Here is a 19,615-nt window from a genome sequence, read left to right on the forward strand (position 1 = left end):
GAAGGAAAAAGCGTACTGAAAAGAGCAAAAGCGTATCTTAGTCACAACTCTTCTAGAGCAGTAGTGCTACTCAGCTGTTGTGTGACTAAATGTATGGCTAATTCTGAGAGTTGAGGCAAAAGGAAACTGCGTTCATATTCAGCCTTAGTTGTGAGTCACAGTGCACATCTTCAATTTACAAATGAAAATACCATGTTTTCCTAATGTGCATCAGTTGTGATTCTAAAGCGTAGATGTTTTCCTTATTGCTGACAAATGGCAAGTTATGGTAGGGAAAAGCTATGTGCCTGTTTCCATCAGGCCTCGTGAAATTACTCGTGCTTTTTCTTTAATCTTAATGTACTGAAAGTACAACTTTCATGCCATGCTGTACTGCCATCAGACCACCTTCTGAAGGTCTCAGTGAACAGTTCTTCCATTCACTGCTCTTCAGTGGTGCCCAGTGGTAGAACAAGAGGCAAGAGGCACCGACAGTAATACAGGGTGTACTGTCCAAACAGCAGGAAACACTGGTTTTGGCTGTGGAGATGATGGAGCATGGGCACTGGTCAGGCAGAGACTGCAGAATCTTTTCCTTGGAGAAGCTGAGAAGTTGCTGAGCATGAGCTGGGCACCCTGCTGGGGATGGCCCTGCTGGGGCAGTGGTTGGAGTGCTGTCTTCCCAGCTCAGCTGCTCTGTGCTTTTCTGACCAGGTAGCGTCACGTTCATGCTAGCTCCAGTGAAGTTGTTTCCTTGTTTTTAAGGGCCTGAACTAGATTAAACCTATAAATTCCTGTGGTCTAATAGCATTGGGAGTATCTGCTTGTGACCAAAGAAGTATGATAGCAAAAATGCTGTACTTCATAAAGCTCTTTACTTTTGTGAGACATCAAAGCGAGCTACAGCTCAGTTAAAGAAATAGTTCAGTTGCTGTTATTGGTATTCTAGCCTGCTGTCACACTTCATTATTGATGGAAGAATAGAAGTCAATAAACAGCAGCTAGTTCTGTCTCAAAATCCCTGTTAGTAGGAAATGTACCTTGGCTGTTAATTGACCAAAATGCAGCTGTCTGTAGTTCTTCAATCTAATTATATTGTTTTCTTTGAGGCTTCTGGAGTTAAATTGCTGCAAACTTGTGAAAGTATAACATGGATGTTGCTGACAGTGCCACTAACCTCGTAATGTGATTTTATGCTGTAATGTTTTGAAGCATATGTTCTTCTCTCTTGATGCTATAAAGCTTTTTTTATTCACCTAGTCTGTGTTAATGTCTGTAGTCTTCAGTAGGTAAATTAACTCCATTCTATTGTGTGTCCAACATCAGGAAATATTAAAAGCTCTAATTGTAGAAGCAATGTGGCGTTTGCTGCACTAGTCATGCTCTGCTCTGCAGTCTGTTGTTTCATCTAGGCTTTGCTGAAGCATTTCTGTGTCTCTGAAATTGTTTTGCACAGTGCCTGCAAGCAGCAAGGGCACTGTGACACTTCCGTGTGTGTAGTGGACAGAAACAAATGAAGCACCGTAGATCATGCAGGTCTTCAGCTGCTGCAGTCTGACTTCAAGGTTAAAGCAATGGTTATGGCTCTGTAGTACGTGTGTTCTGTTCCTTTCCATGCTTGAATAGTTCCCTCACTGAATTTTCCCATGGAGGTTTCATGTTGGACCGTAAAATCAATTCTTCTCACCCAATGAACCTCAGGATACCTTTGAAGATGAGAATGGCACAGGTAACCCGTGCAGTCATTCTTAGTAGAATCTCAAAACCGCTCTGTCTCAGCTGGATGCAAACAGCTCACACTTCATTGTTTTAGGGAGAATTGAACAGAAACAAAAGATTAAAGAACTGCAACTTCAGTGTTTTTCACTGCAGTACTTTAAGGTTCAGCAAATGAAAGAGAGAAGTGTTTTGAGCTTTCAGGATATTGCAGTCTGTGCTTTATTTAGGAACTGTTTTTATAGTGTCCCCAGCAGGGCTGTTATTCCCACTCTGCTCATGGTGCAAAAGCAAAAACCAGCTGCCTGGTGCTAGCACAGCCTTTCTATAGGTCAGCTTCCATAGCAGAAACTTCTATCCATTGTACACAGTTGAGATTCACCTTAGCTTTTCAGTTTCTTTGTGTGGGATCATAATTTCGGATTGCTGAGCATCAAGTGATGACAAGTAGCTTTTCATTGGCAGCTCTTTAAGAAATAGTTCTTGTTCTGATTTGGCAAATTAGGTATGTTTTCATTTTTAACTGTTACTGCAGCACTAAGAGGGAAACTGTCTGCCGCATCAGAGCTAATAAATGTCATCGACGTTTGTGCCTAGCTGTCGTACACTCACAGTGCATTTAAATGGCAAGTCCAATGCAATAGGCTGCTGCCTGCTGTTGGACTCATTGTTAGTGTTCTGCTGCCGAAGCTGGCAAGGGCTGCCCCCAGCAATCAGAAATGCGTGTGTGCATACTGTTAATCCAGCCTTTGTGTACTTACGTGGGTTTTACACTGCTCCTGCCATGATGTGCAAGGAGCTTTATTCTCTGGTAAGAGGAGGCAAAACCTCCTGTTGGACTTCTTTCAGAGAGAATGATTGTAGGAAGGCCTCGCTATGAGCATTACAGTCTAGACAGATGCTACTGGGAGCAAATACAATAGAGAGCAAAAGTAAATACTGAAGTCAGCATAATGATTCAAAACAGTGTCTTACCATCTGGACGTGTAAAAAAATAAAATAAATAGAAATCCTGTGATTTCTGTATTCCAGCCTCACATTTCTGATGGGTGCCCCAAGCCTACACTGACACTAGTCTGATTTTACTGATGTTGCATCTTTGAGGAGAACAGAGCCTGCCATATTCCTGGAGTATACACCTCAGGAACATGTGAAACACTGCCTTCATCACCTGCAGTCAACAACTCATTAGTTTGGCTTGCATCTGAACTTTTAAAGATCTACTTGTAGCTTGTAGTTAGTGAAATTTTGAGCATTTAAAATACAGACTTGCTGGAAATGCCCAGAATGAGGCACATTTGCTTCCTACAGCATCAGGCAAACTGTGTTATGTTGTGCTATTAAAAGTGAAATCTAATCTTGTATATGTAAGTTCCTCTTGTCTAAGTACTGCTCTGGAACAGCTGTGCTGTTCAGGCATTGTGGCAACACCTGTGCTTTTACTCTCCCCCCACTGGCTTTGGGAGCACTTGCTCCATCTCTCTAGCTGTTAATGGCGGATTTCTGACCTTGCTGCAGGTGAGGGAACAGAACTTACTGCTGCCTCTGTCACCAGAGGAGTTGAAAACAAGGGCAATGAAGACAGCAGATCTTAAAATGCCAGACTGACTTAGATGAAAAGATATATTAACAGCTAGTTCTGGGTAAATAAGTGGGAGACCCTGCCAGACCAGCTTTTTAAGCAATCCTAAAATCCCTTGTTAGAGCACGTAAGATCAGCAGTTGTGCCTGGGTGCAGAGGAGTGGCAGATGACAGTGTCAGCAGCCCTGCACAGCTGGTTAGCAGCTGCCTGGCACTGGCTTAGGATGGTGCCCAGCTCTGGCAGCACAGCCCTACTGACAGCCATCTGCCCAATGGGGGATGCCTAGGACCTAGAGAACTCGCTGTTCTCTGCAAGGTACCAGTGGATGGGAAAAACACAAGCTGTAAGTTCCTATGGACGCTTGAAAATCTTCTTTGGTGTGTATCAGTGGGAAGGTACTTGTGGTGTTCTTGTTTTTAAGCCAGCAGTTCAAAAGGGTTTTGGTCTTGTTTGCTGAATCCTACCCAGCTGGCGTATCAGCCCTTCCACTGGGGATGATGGAGACAGCAAATCATAATGCAATGGATATGCTTTCTGTGCCACCTGATTTGTATAGGAATGTCAGCAATTCATTCTCAAAAAGATCACATACCTCTGTAACAAATGTTCAAACTAAAAAATTGATTGAACTACCAGGAGACTCTGCTTTCTTATGTGGAGTCCATTAGTACTGCAGACCTGCCCCCCTCCATGCACTCTGCTGTCTCCAAAGGGTATGTAGAGAACTGACCTCAATCAAAATCAGAAAATCTACTGTGGTTTGTTTATGGTAGTCATTAATTGGGTTTTAAGACCCTTAGAGTATTTCTTTCCTTTGGAGAATGAGATCAAAAGACTTTCTTGGAAATCTTCCCATCTCTGAAGGGGAGTTAATGAGAGGTCCTGAGCATGGGCCGGGAAAGACTGGACTGGTTGTGCAGCACCAGATAAGATTGCTCTCTTACATTGTCCAAGAGAGTATATACAGCTTGCATTTTGGCACACTGTAGCTTCTGTATGCTACTGTGGGCCCAGTAGTGTAAAATACTTCTTACTAAGTCGTAACTGCTCATGTTGTGAATCAGAGCTATTTTTGTCAGATTATAAACTTGTGTTTGTTTAGGAAGGATGGAAAGAATCATCAACTACAAACAAAAGGTTGCATAGTATACTCATATCTCTAATCTTGCTATTAAAAGGAGCTTAATTAAATAAAGTGCTGTGTGATTTATTAAAATAGCCCAAACAGCTCAGTGCAGCTTCCTCTTGAAATTCCAAAACCACACTGTGCTAATGCAGCTAATGCAAAGTCCATCATTATGCCACCTGTTTGTGATCTGTGAGGCCTATTAAGCCTATTTATCATTCAGCTGGTAAGGAACAGAGATAAAAGAATGACATTAGAATCATTTTCACAGAGTAAAATTGTATTGGATTGCATAAATCAATGCTAGTAGTCCTTTTCAGTCAAAGAGGCAGCAATTGATTGTGTATCTCCAAAAAACATTTGGAGGTGAGACAAGTACATTGGCAATTTTTTTCTTTTCTCAATGAGCAAAAGAGTGCCACTTGATTTTTGTATCTTTTCTTGTCACAGGATTTTTTTCAAAACCACCTGTGATCAGTGTGAAAATAACAATGGCATTAGGAACATCTCTATTCCTGTGTTAGTGTCAGTTGGTTCACGTGCCCATGTTTTTCCAGATACGGGAATCTTCCAGATCTGAATGTGTTATGAAAAGTAGCATTAGAGATGAAAAACATGGAATTATTAGGAAGTCAATTTAAGTTTCAGAAATGTTTGTTTTTAAATATTACAGAACTCAAAGATGAAGAGAACAATTTAAATTTTTGTTTTATTCTACATTTCCATTAAAATGACTTCAGTGAACTTAAGTTCATTTTGCCACACAGATCTTGTTTCCCCAGGTGTTTGTTACCTTTCCACGTGTTCAGCAAAGCCAGCGCCAAGTGAGTGGGCAGCCACCTCAGTTTTCTGTTACATCAGTGATGGTCAGCAGAGTTGCATTAGAACTGAGATTTGTAGGCATACTGGAAAGATTTTTGGTCCTTGTACCCAAATCACCAGTCTGTGCTGAGCTTTGAGGACATTTGCTGTAATGCAGATACCAGCATGGCTAGCTTGCTGTGATAGAGTTCCTGTCACCATAGTGAGGTAGAAAGTTTAATGCTCTGTTTTTGTTTAAATATCAGGAATTCCACTATAATTCTGGATGAGGAGTAATCCTTGCTTGTACTTAAGCTGACCCTGTTAGTTTTGCTAGTTACTTCTTGGAAGAAAAAACAAGCAAATATAAAGGCTTAACGGTTTTTCTCACCAATTAATTCTTTGTAAGAAGGGCGGCAAGACAAACCGCTCAATTATTTTTGGCAGTTAACGTAATTCTGCTTTTTAAAAGCTGCTTGTAGTAACTAAGACTCTGTGAGAGTTCTTGGTTTTTCCGCCCGCCTCTCTGTTTAATGTTTTCATATTGGTGCTTTTATTATAAACTCTCCAAGGAACAGATCTCTGCCAAACCAGTTTATATCCTTGGCGTGCTTTCTGCCTATATGGTTCTTGCCAGATCTGTGCGCTCTTCTCTGACAACCATCACAATTTAAGAAAGGTAAGTTTCTTTCTAGTACTCCAATGCATTTTACCATTTTGATGCTTGAAAGAGGAAAAAAAAAAAAAAAAAAAAAAAGAAAAGCACAGGTTGATGATCTGATTAAAGGTCTAAAGAATATTATAGCTAATTCTTGTTCTGGCGCCACCAGAAGCAAAGAGATTTGAACCATGCTATCATTCTTACTCACCCTGGGACACTGCAGCTAGGGGACATTGCATGCCACATTCCCCAGCAGTGATGACCCAGCATGCTGCTTGTTGCACACTGATATTCCCCATCCATTTCCCCCTTGCTCCTGGCCAACAGTGAGCTGATTTTGGAAAGACTGAGCAGTATTACCTTGACAATACCAGCTACGGCCCCCTGTCATGATATGGTGTGTAAGCAGAGAACTGTTGTGAATTATTACAGTCTTTCAGAAGAAACATCTGACCATACAAAGCCTCTTTTAATCAGTGCTGTACATCTGTATGGAATGAACACCCATGAGGTGTTGGGCATTTTAATGGTGAATATTGATAAGTGGGACTGTCTGACCTATTGGAGGTATTGAACATGCTTAAAAAGTCAGGCTACTTTTCTGCCATAGAGATTAATACACAGTGATGGATCCTAGGATCATGTTATGCAGTAGCTGTTATAACAGTACCACAGTCCTGTCAGGTATACAATATATCCTTCCAGCCATTCATTAGTTTCCAAAGAGAGGGATTAATGGGGGAAAGAGAAGGGTTGCTTGTGTTTAGGGATTGCATCCATAGACTGTGTCTTTTTTTCCCTGTCAGTAATTGAATTTGATGTGTTGTATGGTAATTTGATGGTGAATGGGTAGTGATCGTATCCAGACAGAATAGAAGAGAAGCTAAGTTCACTGGACTGCATGGACTGCATCTTGTTTGCACTTGACAGGGATCATACCAAATATCATTGCTCCTTGCAGACAGAGATGACAGAATTGTGCAGCATGGAAAGATGTGTATATTTTCTAAAATACAAATGCTTAAGGAACACCAAATTTCACCACTGACCCACCGCTTTTGAATGTGTCAACTTTTTAAGAGATAGAGGCCAGGATTGTACAGCCGACAAGAAGGAAGGGTGCTATCTCTTGTGCTCTCCGTTCCTGGTAGGCACTGCCCAACTGCCTGTTGCTTAGAAAATAAATCTGTGAATGTGATCTTGGAGGAAAGAAGGGAGTGGGGGAGGAGCAAACCCATGTTAAGTTTCACATAATTATACTTACAAACATTTCAAGGCAAACTTTAACCAGATGTCCTCTTTAAGGACAGTAACAGATGTTTCTCTTTGCACTACAGACTGACCATTTAATGAAGTACTTTAGCATTTAATGGATCTTTTTGCTAACATATCTATTACCATTAGCTGGACTGATCATGTACTGCTAGAGGAGGACAAGCTGTTTCACTCCTAAAACAGACCAAAACAGTACTGAGTATAGCATCAGGAGGATGATATAATTACGCTAAAGCAATCAATACCTGATGTCAGGTTAACACAATGTTCTGAACTGAGAAACGATTCTGAACTGAGAAATGATTTCCTTGACTGTGTTGTTTATAAATCTCTGCCTCAGATGTGACAAATAATTTTTCTAATTCTTTTGAAAGTGCAAGATGCATAACCCTGGAGTTCTGTGAAAACTGTCTGAAGTACTCTTTTCCATTTCATCCAGCTGTTAAATAGAACCAATAGATTATTCAACCACCCCTTTTGCAAATGCTTTTTTTCTGACTAGCTCAAGAAATTGTATGGGTGGAACTGGGAGAAGTATTGCTTCAGGCTGTCATCCAGCAGAGAGCTTCCTACTGAACATCACCCTGAGATGAGGAATAGGTAGTTCTACAGGGAGAGCTGAAGAAACCTGTTTTCTTCTTTCCAAAGTAGGAAATTCAATTCTCTTAGATGCTCTAAAAAGAGTTTTCAGCACAGATGAGCACAGCAGAGGCACAGAGTTTTTCTGTGACTCCTTCTAAAACTACAGACATTGAGGAAAACCATAAATGTATGCCATCTAAATCTTTATTTCAGATTCTTAATAACATGAGAAAACTGTTAAATTACCAGTGGTGTGACAGATCTTGGCTGGTATTTCACCTTCCATGGCCACTTTTATGTGACATGTATTTTAATCTCTAAGTACTTCTATATCATAGGTTATTTAGGCAGTGTTGCACTGGAAATCAGTTCTTATACACAACCTCATGACAATAGAGCATTCTTCTATATTAAAGAAAAAAGAACAAACAAGGATCAAGTTCTTAGTAGTTTCTTGGATAGGGTGAATTCTTACTGAATGTCATGAGATGGGTCTGTGCTAACAGGGACTTAGAACCATATATTTCAGTCTCTCCATCAGAAATATTTTTTATCATCATTTCAGCTTCTTGGTAGCTACCTCAGTGCTTTCCAGGAATGTCACGAGACAAAAAACAAGCTGTAACTAAATTTCACCTGTCTTCCTGTTATTGAAATATCTGAAAATTACTACCAGTGTGCACGTTACATGTAACAAACTGAGATGCGGCTAGAAGGGAGAAGCTGCGCAGTGTTCATGACAGGTGTGTGTGTACTTACTTTGCAGTTTGATGCCTTTTTTCATCTCAGTGCCCAAGGGATCTGGAAGTGCCCCAGATTGCTGTAGTCTTCCCTGCTGGGGTGATACTGGTGTTTACATTAACTGTTCTGAAATTTACTTTTTTCCTTAAACTGTGACACACTTGAAACCTGGAGCGTATGAGAAAGTAGTGCTTTTCTTCAAGTTCTGAGCTGCAGGTTTTGAACTCATCCAGTTTTAAACTAAGAGACCACATAATAAATAAAATAGGCGTGGGTTAAACTTAATTGGAGTAGAATGGTCATTTTATGTCAGTGCAGCCTTTAGCACAGAATGTGCTTATTTTTAATATATATATAGACTAATCTTTCCAATTTATGTAATTGTGCTTCTGTTTAATCAAGGCTTAAGGTTACTGACTGTAATGAATATGAAAATGGTGTGTTTATTGCTACAGCAGAACTGCTGATGTTGTAACAGGGGATCAGACGTAGAAATATTAATACAGAAGAAAATATTGTAGGTATTTCTAAATGTGAGTTGATAAAAATGTAAATGGAACTCAAGTACTGTTTATCTCAGTATCAGTTTCTGGACAATTAGCTTTATAATGTAACTCCCCAAAAATAAGAACATCCTTTGCACTTTGTATAATGTGAAGATTTGCAAGTTTAGACAAATAAGGATATGGTTTTATGGGGGAAGTTTTTTCCTGCATTTGGCTCTAAATGCATCCTGTATTTCAGCTGTGGTCACAACAGATCAGTGCTACAATAGTGAACGATGCTCAGTGGGAGTAGGGCCCTGTCAGGTCTGCTACTGATTGTAGATGGGTGTGACAAAACAAGTTTAGTAGCCTAATAAAAGTGCTCAGCAAATATAGATCTGCAGACACTGATGTCATTTCCCTCACGTTCTGTGCGTTCTCTCTCTGAAAGCTTAATATAGGATATGTAGCTATTTACAATTGTTTAAGGAATGCTAGAGGTATTTAGGAAGATGAGGGAAATTCAGAGGATCATGAGAGCTAAGTAGGTGAGAAAAGAATGAAAGGAAAGTACATGAGTGTTGGTGAAGTTCATCTGTTCTGGTGGAATAGGGTACAAATCAAAATGGACAATATGATTTCCATATGTGCAGGTTTATGCACATATTGCAGTCTATTGCTTTGGTTTCTCTGGAGGGGAAGAGCGGTGGGAGCTCGAGTATCAGCAGAAGGATGCTTCTCCTCTGGGTAGTTTGATCTCCAAAGAGAGAGAGAGGGATAAGAGAGAACCATTTCATGACCACATCTACAGTGCAGCCCTATTAGATGTGAGTAGCTGGATAACACTGTCAAGCAAGTTTCCCTGCTTTAGAAATGAGATTTCAAGCCCTGTGTTATGAAGGAAGGCTTCTTGTGCCAAACAGATTGAGGTACAGTTTAAGAAAGTTTGCATATAATAGTGTAACCCACAGAGCACTGCCGAGGTCAGTGAGTGATTTGCTGTGTAACTGTCAGTTATAGAAGTCTGACGTTGCCTGAAGGCTGGTTTGACTTAGACATGCGAGTTTTCCTCAAACATGAAAAAAACCTGCAATTTCCTGGGTTGTTTTTCCTTTGTACAATTTTATTTTCAATATAATTATGCATTATATAATTATATATTTCAACCTTCTACACCTGGCAAAACTGTTATTGTCTGCATGTCTAATCACATATATTCAGTCACTACTGGAAGTGCTCAAGAATGACTTCCAGTTTGTTTAAATGTGTCACAGCCAATTTTACCTTCTGGTTTTCATCTGCATTTCACAAAGAAAAGCCTTGAGGAAATGATCCAATATCTTATAAGTTTAGGTTATATAGTGCAGCTTCATTCTTGTAGCTGAAAGAACAATGTAAAGATTCAAATAAATTAAGTGGCCCAAAAGCTCCTAAATTTTACAGTAGAGTAAAAGAACAGAGTCTTTTTCAGGAAAAACTTAAGAGAAAGGAGGGAAGAAAATTTAACCTTGGAGATATCTAAATGATATATAAACATATTTACATACTTAAAAATAAACAAACACCACCAAACACAACAAAACAACACTGCCACTAATCTATTTAAATTGCAGATCTTTGCATCTAGAAAGTTGGTATTCTTTCCACGAACACCTATTTGTGTAGGTAATCTTAATATTGCAGCTGGCTCAGTTATTTAAACATTTCTTTGCATTTGACGTCAAAAAACTTAACTCATAAATCGAGTAGGTGTATTCTTACAGGTCTTCAGAGGTATGTCAGGGTATATATGTAACTTCACATTTTTTTAAACTGCCACTTGCTGGATGTGCTGAAGCAGGCATGTCCAAAGGTGTGACCAGAAACACCTGTGTGAGTCTTTGTCTATTCCAAGTGTCTCCGATTACATGAACTCAATGTTAGATCCTCAGCTGGCTTTAACAGGCTTAACAAATAAACCAGGTGAGGATGTGGTCCTGAAAGCACAGCATGATTAATTATAAGGAAAAAACTGTCATTAACTTCATGTGGGAAGGTATGCCCAAGTTAAAAGTGTGGGTTCAGTGCTATGGTGAACTGGACAAGGGTTTAAATCCTCTTTCTCCTTATCCTCTGTACTAACTTTTCTACAAACTTTTCAAGTCGGATAAGCACATCTAGTGGAAAGTATCCCTGCCCAGGGCAGCCGTGTTGGAACTTGATGATCTTTGAGGTCTCTTCCAACCTAAACCATTCCATGACTCTCCGATATACCTAGGATTTCAATACCAATTAGCTGTGTTACGGGCAGTGTGGCAGGACTGGCTTTATTTCTTCAGTATTGTTTAGTTATGCTGATCCATGCAAGCTTCGAGACCAAACTCAAATTTTGAGGTATGTTTAAGTCTTATTTCTCTTGTACTTCATGAATGAGGAAACTACTTAAAAATGAACACAGTATTTACAAATTTAGTCTCCATGGCATTGAAAGTTCTCTCAGCTCTGTAGTACCTATTTTCTGTAACCCACAAATATCTTCTACATAAATTATCTGCACCTGTTGTTGTTAATTCCATGCTTGTTGAACCACCTATATGTAACATGTAAATTTTTATCGGTTGTGATTCTGAAATTTGTCATATCCAGGTGCTCTCGAGTTTTGGTATTCAGTTGTTAAACACATCCATGCAGTAATTACAGTTGGGGCTGATGTTACCAAAAACAGTCATTCAGATTTAAAAAGACTCCTCTCTCCAGTTACAGAAAGCTCTGTCATACTCAACCACATAGCCTGAAAATGTTCAGAGTAGGAACTCCAGTTTGGTACATGTAATTAGGAATGCAGCAGTGTCTTGTACACCATGGAAAATGAATCAAGGATTTAAGGATTCTGAACTCTGATATGGATCCTCATTTTCACTTGCACAAGAACTTGCACAAGAGATGCACAGCTTAACTGGGTTTCCTTGCTCCTTGTTGCTAAGATTTATTCTCTGCTGTTGGAGCAGGCTGCAGGTAAGAAGTAGTGTACATTCCTGGTGTTATTTACAACTATTGGCATATCCCACACATCTCTATACATTTTTTTTTTTTAGACTAGTTCATGTCAATTTTTTCTTTAAAATTCATGCATGCTGTTAAGTGGACTTAAAGAAATTAGCTCTTACTCTGCTCTTACCCACTGTCTCCCTTTCATTTCCTGCCGTGGAGTAGATTCGAGTTCTTGTTTTATTGGGAAGAGTGAGAATAGAGGGGGAATTAAAAAAAAAAAAGAAAAGAAAAAAGCTTTGCAGATGGATTTAAATTCATTGTAATACAGTGGGTTTTTTTCAGATTCTTGAAACTTTGCTATAATTTACTCACAAGATGATATGGCACAATTTCTATCTGTTGTTTCTTTGGAAGTCAGCTGGAGCTGATGAAAATTATAGTAGGAAAATCACAGTCCACTGCAATAAAGGTCAAAGAGAAAAATCTGACAGTTCACAGCAAATGAATAACAAAGTATTTTTTTTATATGTAATATCCTGTTAGAGATTGATTTAATAAATCACAATAGAAACTTCGTATGAAATAATCCCATGTGAATTACTATTCCATTGAAGGAAAAAAATTAATAATCCTTACCTTCAGTTCACGAGTTGCAAGGCTGGAAAGAACATTTTATTATATCTATACTAGAAAAAGCTGTGCTTACCTACTATGGGTTTTAACTAAATTGGTGTGAGCGGCTCAGCTGGCCTCTGAGCTATTTTGGTTACCTACCCCATCCCTCTGAAAATAAAACCTGAACGTCTTAGCCATCAAACAGTAATTTCTGCTCCTCCAAGGAAATTCCTTTTGCTCTATGTTTAAAACTTTACTCCCTTACAACTAAAAAGACCATCTGCTTTTAGACAGCAGCTTTATTGAGAGTAAATCTACGCAGCCAAATAAGTATTGTAATTTCTGTACCATGCTGATTGGTTGACTGAGAAATTATGCTTTACAAATACTGCTTTTTTTTCCATCAGGTCCCCTTACCAAATAATGGTGGTGGAACCAATAAAGCTTAGCAATCTATCAACAGAAAACTCTGGCTAAGAGGAAAAATAGATGAAGACATAATCTGTATCTTTTCAAGTATTTTGATAACTTCAACTTGATGGCAATTTGAAATCTGATAGATTTTTCCTTTTTATCTTCACTGACTTGTGCATACTATTAAAGAAAAATTGGTAGATGCGCCCACAAGCAGATTCATTTCTGATTCCATGTCCCTTCCTGGAAAATCTACAATCTCAGCAACCTGAGGAATTATTGATTTTTGCTTTCTAAGCACTTCAAACCACTTACCTGTAAATCTTATATGTTTTTCTCAGTAAACCAAGTCTTTGAGTTCGATTAAATCACAATCTAGCTTTCAATTTTCTTTCAATAAAGGAAATAAAAGCCTACTTAGAAATGCTTGAAATGATCCTTCAGTTAAGTCACTAAAATCCAGATGTACTTTTTAATAAAATATTATTGTGCGCTGTTAAAAATGACCATGTTAAGTTCTACTTTGGACTTTCTACTATAGAACTTCAGTAGATGAAAAGAATCAAATAGTAGACTCTGGCACTGTCCAACCATTTTAGAAAATAATATGAAATAGCTGTACCTTAATTGATAAGCACTTATAAATTCTAACTATGAATAATAACTTCTTGTAATTGGTTTCTTGTTTCTGTCAAACTTGAAAATACTACTTGCCTACAAGACTTTGAATAATAATTTCAGAGGCAATGTACCTGAAATTCACCAACACTGAAAGTAAATAAAAATGTCAATGCACCAATATAGCTCCTAGTAAGAGACTTGAAGCTGCTTTCTGAACTGGCTGGGAGCTGGTAAAGACTGACAATAATGAGACAGTTACTGTAGAAATGAAATCATTTTCATGCTGGCTGCAGAGTTCTGATGTATTTTAATCTGCCAGATATGTAGTGCCCTTCTGGCTGCCTTCAGGATTGTTTTTTCAATTCAGAATGAATATATTATAGTGTTCAAACGTGGCTACTACAAATCTTTTGTTACTGTAGTTCTGGAAGGAATTTCAGTACTGCATCCCACTTCATTAGAATCAATGATACGGCAATGAAAAATAAGCATGAAAGTATTTTAAAAAGCCTCTTCAGCAAAACGACATCATTAAAAGCTGGAGATGGTAACAGTTCTCAAAATGCTCTTGTATCATTTTTAAACAGATGTCGTAACAGAGAGCCTCCAGAAGTCCAAGAACTATATATCTAGAGCTAAGTTGCACCTTGGGCAATATCTAGTTACACCTGAATGTGCAGAGAAATGAAATGAATGAGATGTGAAGACAGAGTATGAAATGTGTTTATAAGTTCCTAAGTATCCTGCTGTTGAATAGGTTTAAACATCTGTGGTCTGGGGAATGAACTGTTGAATCATGATCACTGCACAAGTTCTGTTTCGGTTGTTTGTTTTTTTCTCTGCTAGTCCCTTTCTCTCTCGCATAACAGAACAGTCTTCCTATACTTTGAAATGTGTCTTCTGAACTAACTTTTCAGCACTGGATAGGAGAGAGCTTTAGGTTTTTTTTTTTTTTTTTTTTTTTTTGTTTTGTTTTTGGTTTTTTTTTTCCCCCCTCTTATGTCAGTTTTAGTTTTCCCTTCTCCATTTCTCTTCATCTTCCTGTTCCACCTCAACTTTCAGGTGTGATGTAGCACTCCCACTGAAAGTCAGCAATCACATCAGGAATGACAACGGGCGCAGAAACGTGGGCCAAGATCTGTGTATTTTGTTTTAATCAACTCCCATTTGGCTCATATCCCGTATGAGCAACTGAGGCACTCTAACTCTTCTACATCCATGTCGAGTTGGTAGCGTTCTGCATTAGACTTTAACGAAACAGCAGTCTTCAGCATGGAGAGCTTTTTGGGACTGGTTAAATATTACTTGCATGTGTGCTGGGGCTGCATCTGGCTGTGTTGGGAGTGGTACCGCTGTCAGTTGCTCTCCTTGCTGGTTTTGTACAAGTGCTGATTTAACTCAAGAAGAACAAGTTTCTTTCCTTTCTTTCCTTTCTTTCCTTTCTTTCCTTTCTTTCCTTTCTTTCCTTTCTTTCCTTTCTTTCCTTTCTTTCCTTTCTTTCCTTTCTTTCCTTTCTTTCCTTTCTTTCCTTTCTTTCCTTTCTTTCCTTTCTTTCCTTTCTTTCTTTTTGTTTGCTGTATTAAGTATGATAAAAGAGGGGACGTAACGTCGTGAAGCTCTCCTCAAGGCACGCTTCTCCATTACCTCCTGAGGAACCGAAACACCGTACACAAAGAGCTCTCGAAAAAAGAAGGAGCCGGTGAATGAAGATGTAAGCCTCAACGCCGTGCCTGCAGACCACCACTCCCGCCTGCACCGCTCCAACCCGCGTCCGGCGCTACAGCGGTGTTGGACCACCCCCATTGTCCTGCTATATAGGGTGACGATCGTGCCTCGATTTCAGGACTGGGCCTACACTGGCTGTCGGGAGGCTATTCCTAGACTCTCCCTGACGTAGAACCCCCTGAGCGCGCTCCAGGCGCTGCCCGCACCGCCGCGGGGCCTCCCGTGCCAGCCGGAGCGCCTCGGGGCCGGGCCTCGCGCCGCCGCCGCTCCCTCCTCAGCCCTCCCCGCCATTGGCCGCCAGCAGCCCTCCCCCTTCGCCGCCCGCCCGCCTCCCTCCGCGGGAGGGGCGCGGGCCGGAGAGCGCGGCTCCGGTTCCCCAGGCGCGCGTCTCGCTCTCCGGGGCCGCCCCCGCTCTGCCGCCGGGAGAGGAGGAGGAGGCGGCGGCGGCGGCGGCGGCGCTTTGCCCGCCCGTCCCCACCCGCCGGCCGCAGCCGCGCGGGCCGCCCCGGGCAGCGCCTGCTCCATGAGGCGCGGCCGTCGGCTGCCCGCGGGGCGGGGGGGCGGTCGGGAGGCCCCGCCGGAGGATGCCGCCGGGCGCTGTGGCGGCGCGGCCCCCCGGCGGGGCGCGCTCTCTGAGCCCCGCGGCGCTGTCTCGCAGCCTGTCCCGCCTGCGCGAGCACCGCGCCCGCTCGCGGGCCATGCTGGCGCTGGGGGTCACGCAGATGCTGCTGGGCTGCCTCATCGTGGCCGTCAGCTTCGCCGCTCTGGCGCTCACCACCTCGGCCCGCGTCCGCCACTCGTGTCCCTTCTGGGCCGGCTTCTCGGTGAGCGGGGGCTGCGGGGCGGGTTGGGGCTGGGGTTGGGGTGGGATCGGCGGCACGCGCCCCCGGCCGTTAAACGCTCCTAACGGTCACTGCGGGCGCGTGCCGCGGCGCCGCCTCAGCGCTGCGGGCGGGAGCGGGGAGCGGAGAGCGGGGAGCGGGGAGCGGGGCCGGGCACCGCGTGGCCAGGTGCGGGGCTCCCTTCCGAACCGCGGGAGGGCCGCCGCCCCGCCGTGGAGGCAGCGCCGCGTACGCGGCTGCCGCGCCCGGGGGTCTCGGTGCCGGATCCGAGGCGCCGAAGGCGATATGAACCGAGCGCGGTGAGCAGCGGACACGGGCAGCGCCGCGCGGGCTGCGGGCACGGCCTGCCGGCTCGCTTCGGTAGCGCGTGGTTAGCCCGACTTAAAGGGCGGTAATAAATCCCGGTGCGCTTCTCCGCTCGCGGCCCCTCAGCCCGTGCGCGGGCCGCCGTGAAAGTTCTGCCCGAGCGGCGCTCGGAGAAGCGGCGGATCCCGAGGGCGCCGGGAGCGGTGCGTGCGCTGCTGGTGAGAATGAACCTCGTGCGGTGTAAAGCCCGGTTTTTGGCTGCTCGTTCTTGTGGCGGCCCGGAAAGCTTTCCGTGCTTAAAGTGCTGGTTAGGGACCAGAACCGCTGGGTGAATGGTGCGGGTTTGGAACCACCTGTTTGTGTGCAGCACGTCGCTCGGTAACTAACCAGTCCTATAGAGCAGGAGAGCGGTTTGCAGTCATTGTTAGGATACTTCTCTCGATTCTCCAGGATGTTCTGTAATCTTGAGAGGAAACATCAGTTCATGCGAGTAGCCTTGATTCTGTCATAACTGCATCCTTTGAGCCGTAAGCCCCGCAAGCTAAAATGCCAGCTTTTGTCACAGTGAGGTGTGAATTTCAAATCGGGAATCTGACTGCTCACTTATTAACGTGCTAATAAAACAACGCCACTGAGGCAGATCTGGTGCCTTATCTCGACAGAGCAAGCCGCAATGTGTGCAGCTGACTGTGTGTTCCAGCAAGCACGGCCTTCCCACTGATGCCTTTTCCCCTTGAACCCCATAACGTCTGTGAGGATTTTGGGGGTTATCAATATGCTGGAAGACATGCCGTTTCTCTTCTGGTTTTTCAGATGCTTTCTACTTTCCTCTCTCTGTACACCATGGACAGGTGTGCTTTTTGATTTGATTTCTTGATTGCTACTTGCTCAGCATAGGTAATGGAGAAGAAAGATGTGCTTTATGGACACGTGTTGTGAACTGGTAGAAGCTGTAAAAAGTAAGAGGAGGGATTGCAAGGATTGTTCACTGGAAAGCCTTCCTTCCTTATTCTCTTACGCTGTTAGAATGGGGCTTTCTTTATACTTTCTTTTCCAAATTAAAGACTTAATTTTTAATGTAAAATTCTACCTTATAGACTAAATTAGCAAAGAATAAGAAGTGTGCTTTTCTCCTAAGCACTTTTCTCTCAGTCTCGAGAAATAAGGTACATAAGTGCTTTTATTGCACTGTACTGTAGAAATCAAGCACTTTTTCATACTATGGTGAGTCCTAAAGAACTCTCAGTGTCTTAGTCTTTAACAAACCTTATTCTAAAAGCCTTTTAAGGGCTTAGTCAACTCTGGTTGTCCTTTCCAGTTATTGTCTTACCCTGGAAATGTATGAGCATTTGCTGAAGCCACAGCAGGTCCTGCCCTGGAACTGAGGGCTGCCTGTGTGGAGCAGCACAGAGTGCTGCCAGACTTCGGAGTGGCTAAGTAGCTTAGTTGAAGTGGGAATTTCCAAGGTCAATAATCCGTTCATTAGTAGCTGCTGAACTTACCGCACCTCTGTTTTAGTTGTACGCTGCAGCGTGTTGAAGGAATGAGTTGTAAATTATCGTGCTTAATTGGCTATTCTTTCTTGGCTAATTTTTCTACTAATTCCTGTGCCTTTTGGAATCAAAGGACAGAAAAGATCGTGGGGCTGCCTGAAACAACGTATAACAATTGTGGTGGTTTATTTGTATAGAAGTCTTCTCCTGGAAGCAGAATATACCCTTACGTTCCCTCTGTTCTGCAGGAATAGCCATACTGCTTTGAAGGAATAGCCTGCAAATGTGACTGTGCTAGGGAATTTATAACCAAACTATTTACACATTGAAAGCATCACCACTTCTGTGCAAGCCATTTCTTAAGATTAAAACTGGTCCCAGAGTAAGTCCCCTCAAGTCACAGAATCTGTCTCCTATAGCCAAGGGCTACAACATGAATTTCTAAGAACAATGGTTTGTAATTCCTTTAAAAATGTGTAGTGATGTTGTTTGAGATATAGTCCTCTCCCCAGCGTAATTTCTCATCACTGTTGGTGGTTTGTAGGGGTGTGTCAGTGCTCCAGTTCACGTGCATGCTCCCACTCAGCTTTTCCATTGTGGATTGTTCTAAAAGCATACTGTTTTACTGGGGATAAACTGAGACTAAAAGATGTGCTGTAAGAGCTTAGGAGATGCAATCTGATTGCTGTAGGCATTAAGCCTCAGTACCAAACCATAGTGTGTGTGAGTTAGATGCCTGTACAAAATGCATACAGTGTGAATGCTCTCTTAAGAGCCATTTCCTTTGCAAACAAAACTGCACTGTTCCATTTACTCCTAATTAGTTCAGCTAGGACCTGTGAAGTCAGACTGAAAACTCTTGGCTGGAGGATGTGCACTCCCTCCTTAATTCTGCCTGATAGAAGGGATTCCTGGTACTTCAGTGTGCTGGCTGCACCTGCCTCAGTGCTGCCGTGTGGATCTGCAGAATGAAGGAGCCAGCTGGGAGGGGGTGTTGCTTCTGCATATCTCTAAAGTGGTGCTACAGCCTGAGAGCCAATTAACACCTAGCCTGCCTTTCAGTTTAGTTTCATCTGGGAGAACTGACGTTATGTGATCTAAGGCATTTGCGTAGCGCTAACCACAGCCCGGTAACTAAGAGCAGTCAGGAGTTTCTCCTCAAAGTACACTTGTGGTGAATTTCCAGCAGATGTATGGCTGCTCTGCTGTGTGCTTACCATCTAGCACCTGGTATGAAGGGTGAAGTGATCTTCGCTACAGCAGTCGTGTTATGCATGTGGATCTTCTCGGTTAGTGGGAACACTTACAGGCTGTGTAGTGGTTGCATGAAACCATAACTCCCATGTCCTAAAGCAGCTTTGGGGAAGTCTTACCTTGGTGAATACGTCTCCTGCTTTAATGGGTGCGTGTGTTTGGATAGTAATAAATGAAACCAGTAGGTAGGATGTGCTTTAGAAGGTGTTATTTCTGATGGCTGTAGAATTATTGTGAATTTATTTTATAGTACTTAGAGAAATACAGAGTAATTCCTCAATGTAACGTTAGCGATACACTTGTTTAAGCTTTTCTGATAGCTGTCATTGGCCATTTGTGTATGTAATCTGTTGGTATACATTTTCCACTCTGAGCTCTTCTATTTTAAACTGTATTGTAGCCATTTTTGCAGTCACAGTTTGCATG

At 42.3% G+C, this 19,615-nt stretch overlaps 1 protein-coding gene across 1 annotated transcript in view; it reads left to right on the forward strand.

Annotated features, from left to right (window-relative positions):
* Positions 1–15,878: 15,878 nt before the first annotated feature.
* Positions 15,879–19,615, forward strand: part of ENTREP2 (endosomal transmembrane epsin interactor 2) — a gene marked incomplete at both ends in the record, with an annotated part of 103,573 nt that continues 99,836 nt past the window's right edge. Inside the window, one exon of the mRNA XM_079540751.1 lies at positions 15,879–16,118. Coding sequence (XP_079396877.1) covers positions 15,879–16,118 — 240 coding nt within the window. The remainder of the gene's footprint in view (positions 16,119–19,615) is intronic.

This window comes from Tetrao urogallus (assembly GCF_951394365.1).
Source record: "Tetrao urogallus genome assembly, chromosome: 11".
Classification (NCBI taxonomy): Eukaryota; Metazoa; Chordata; class Aves; order Galliformes; family Phasianidae; genus Tetrao; species Tetrao urogallus.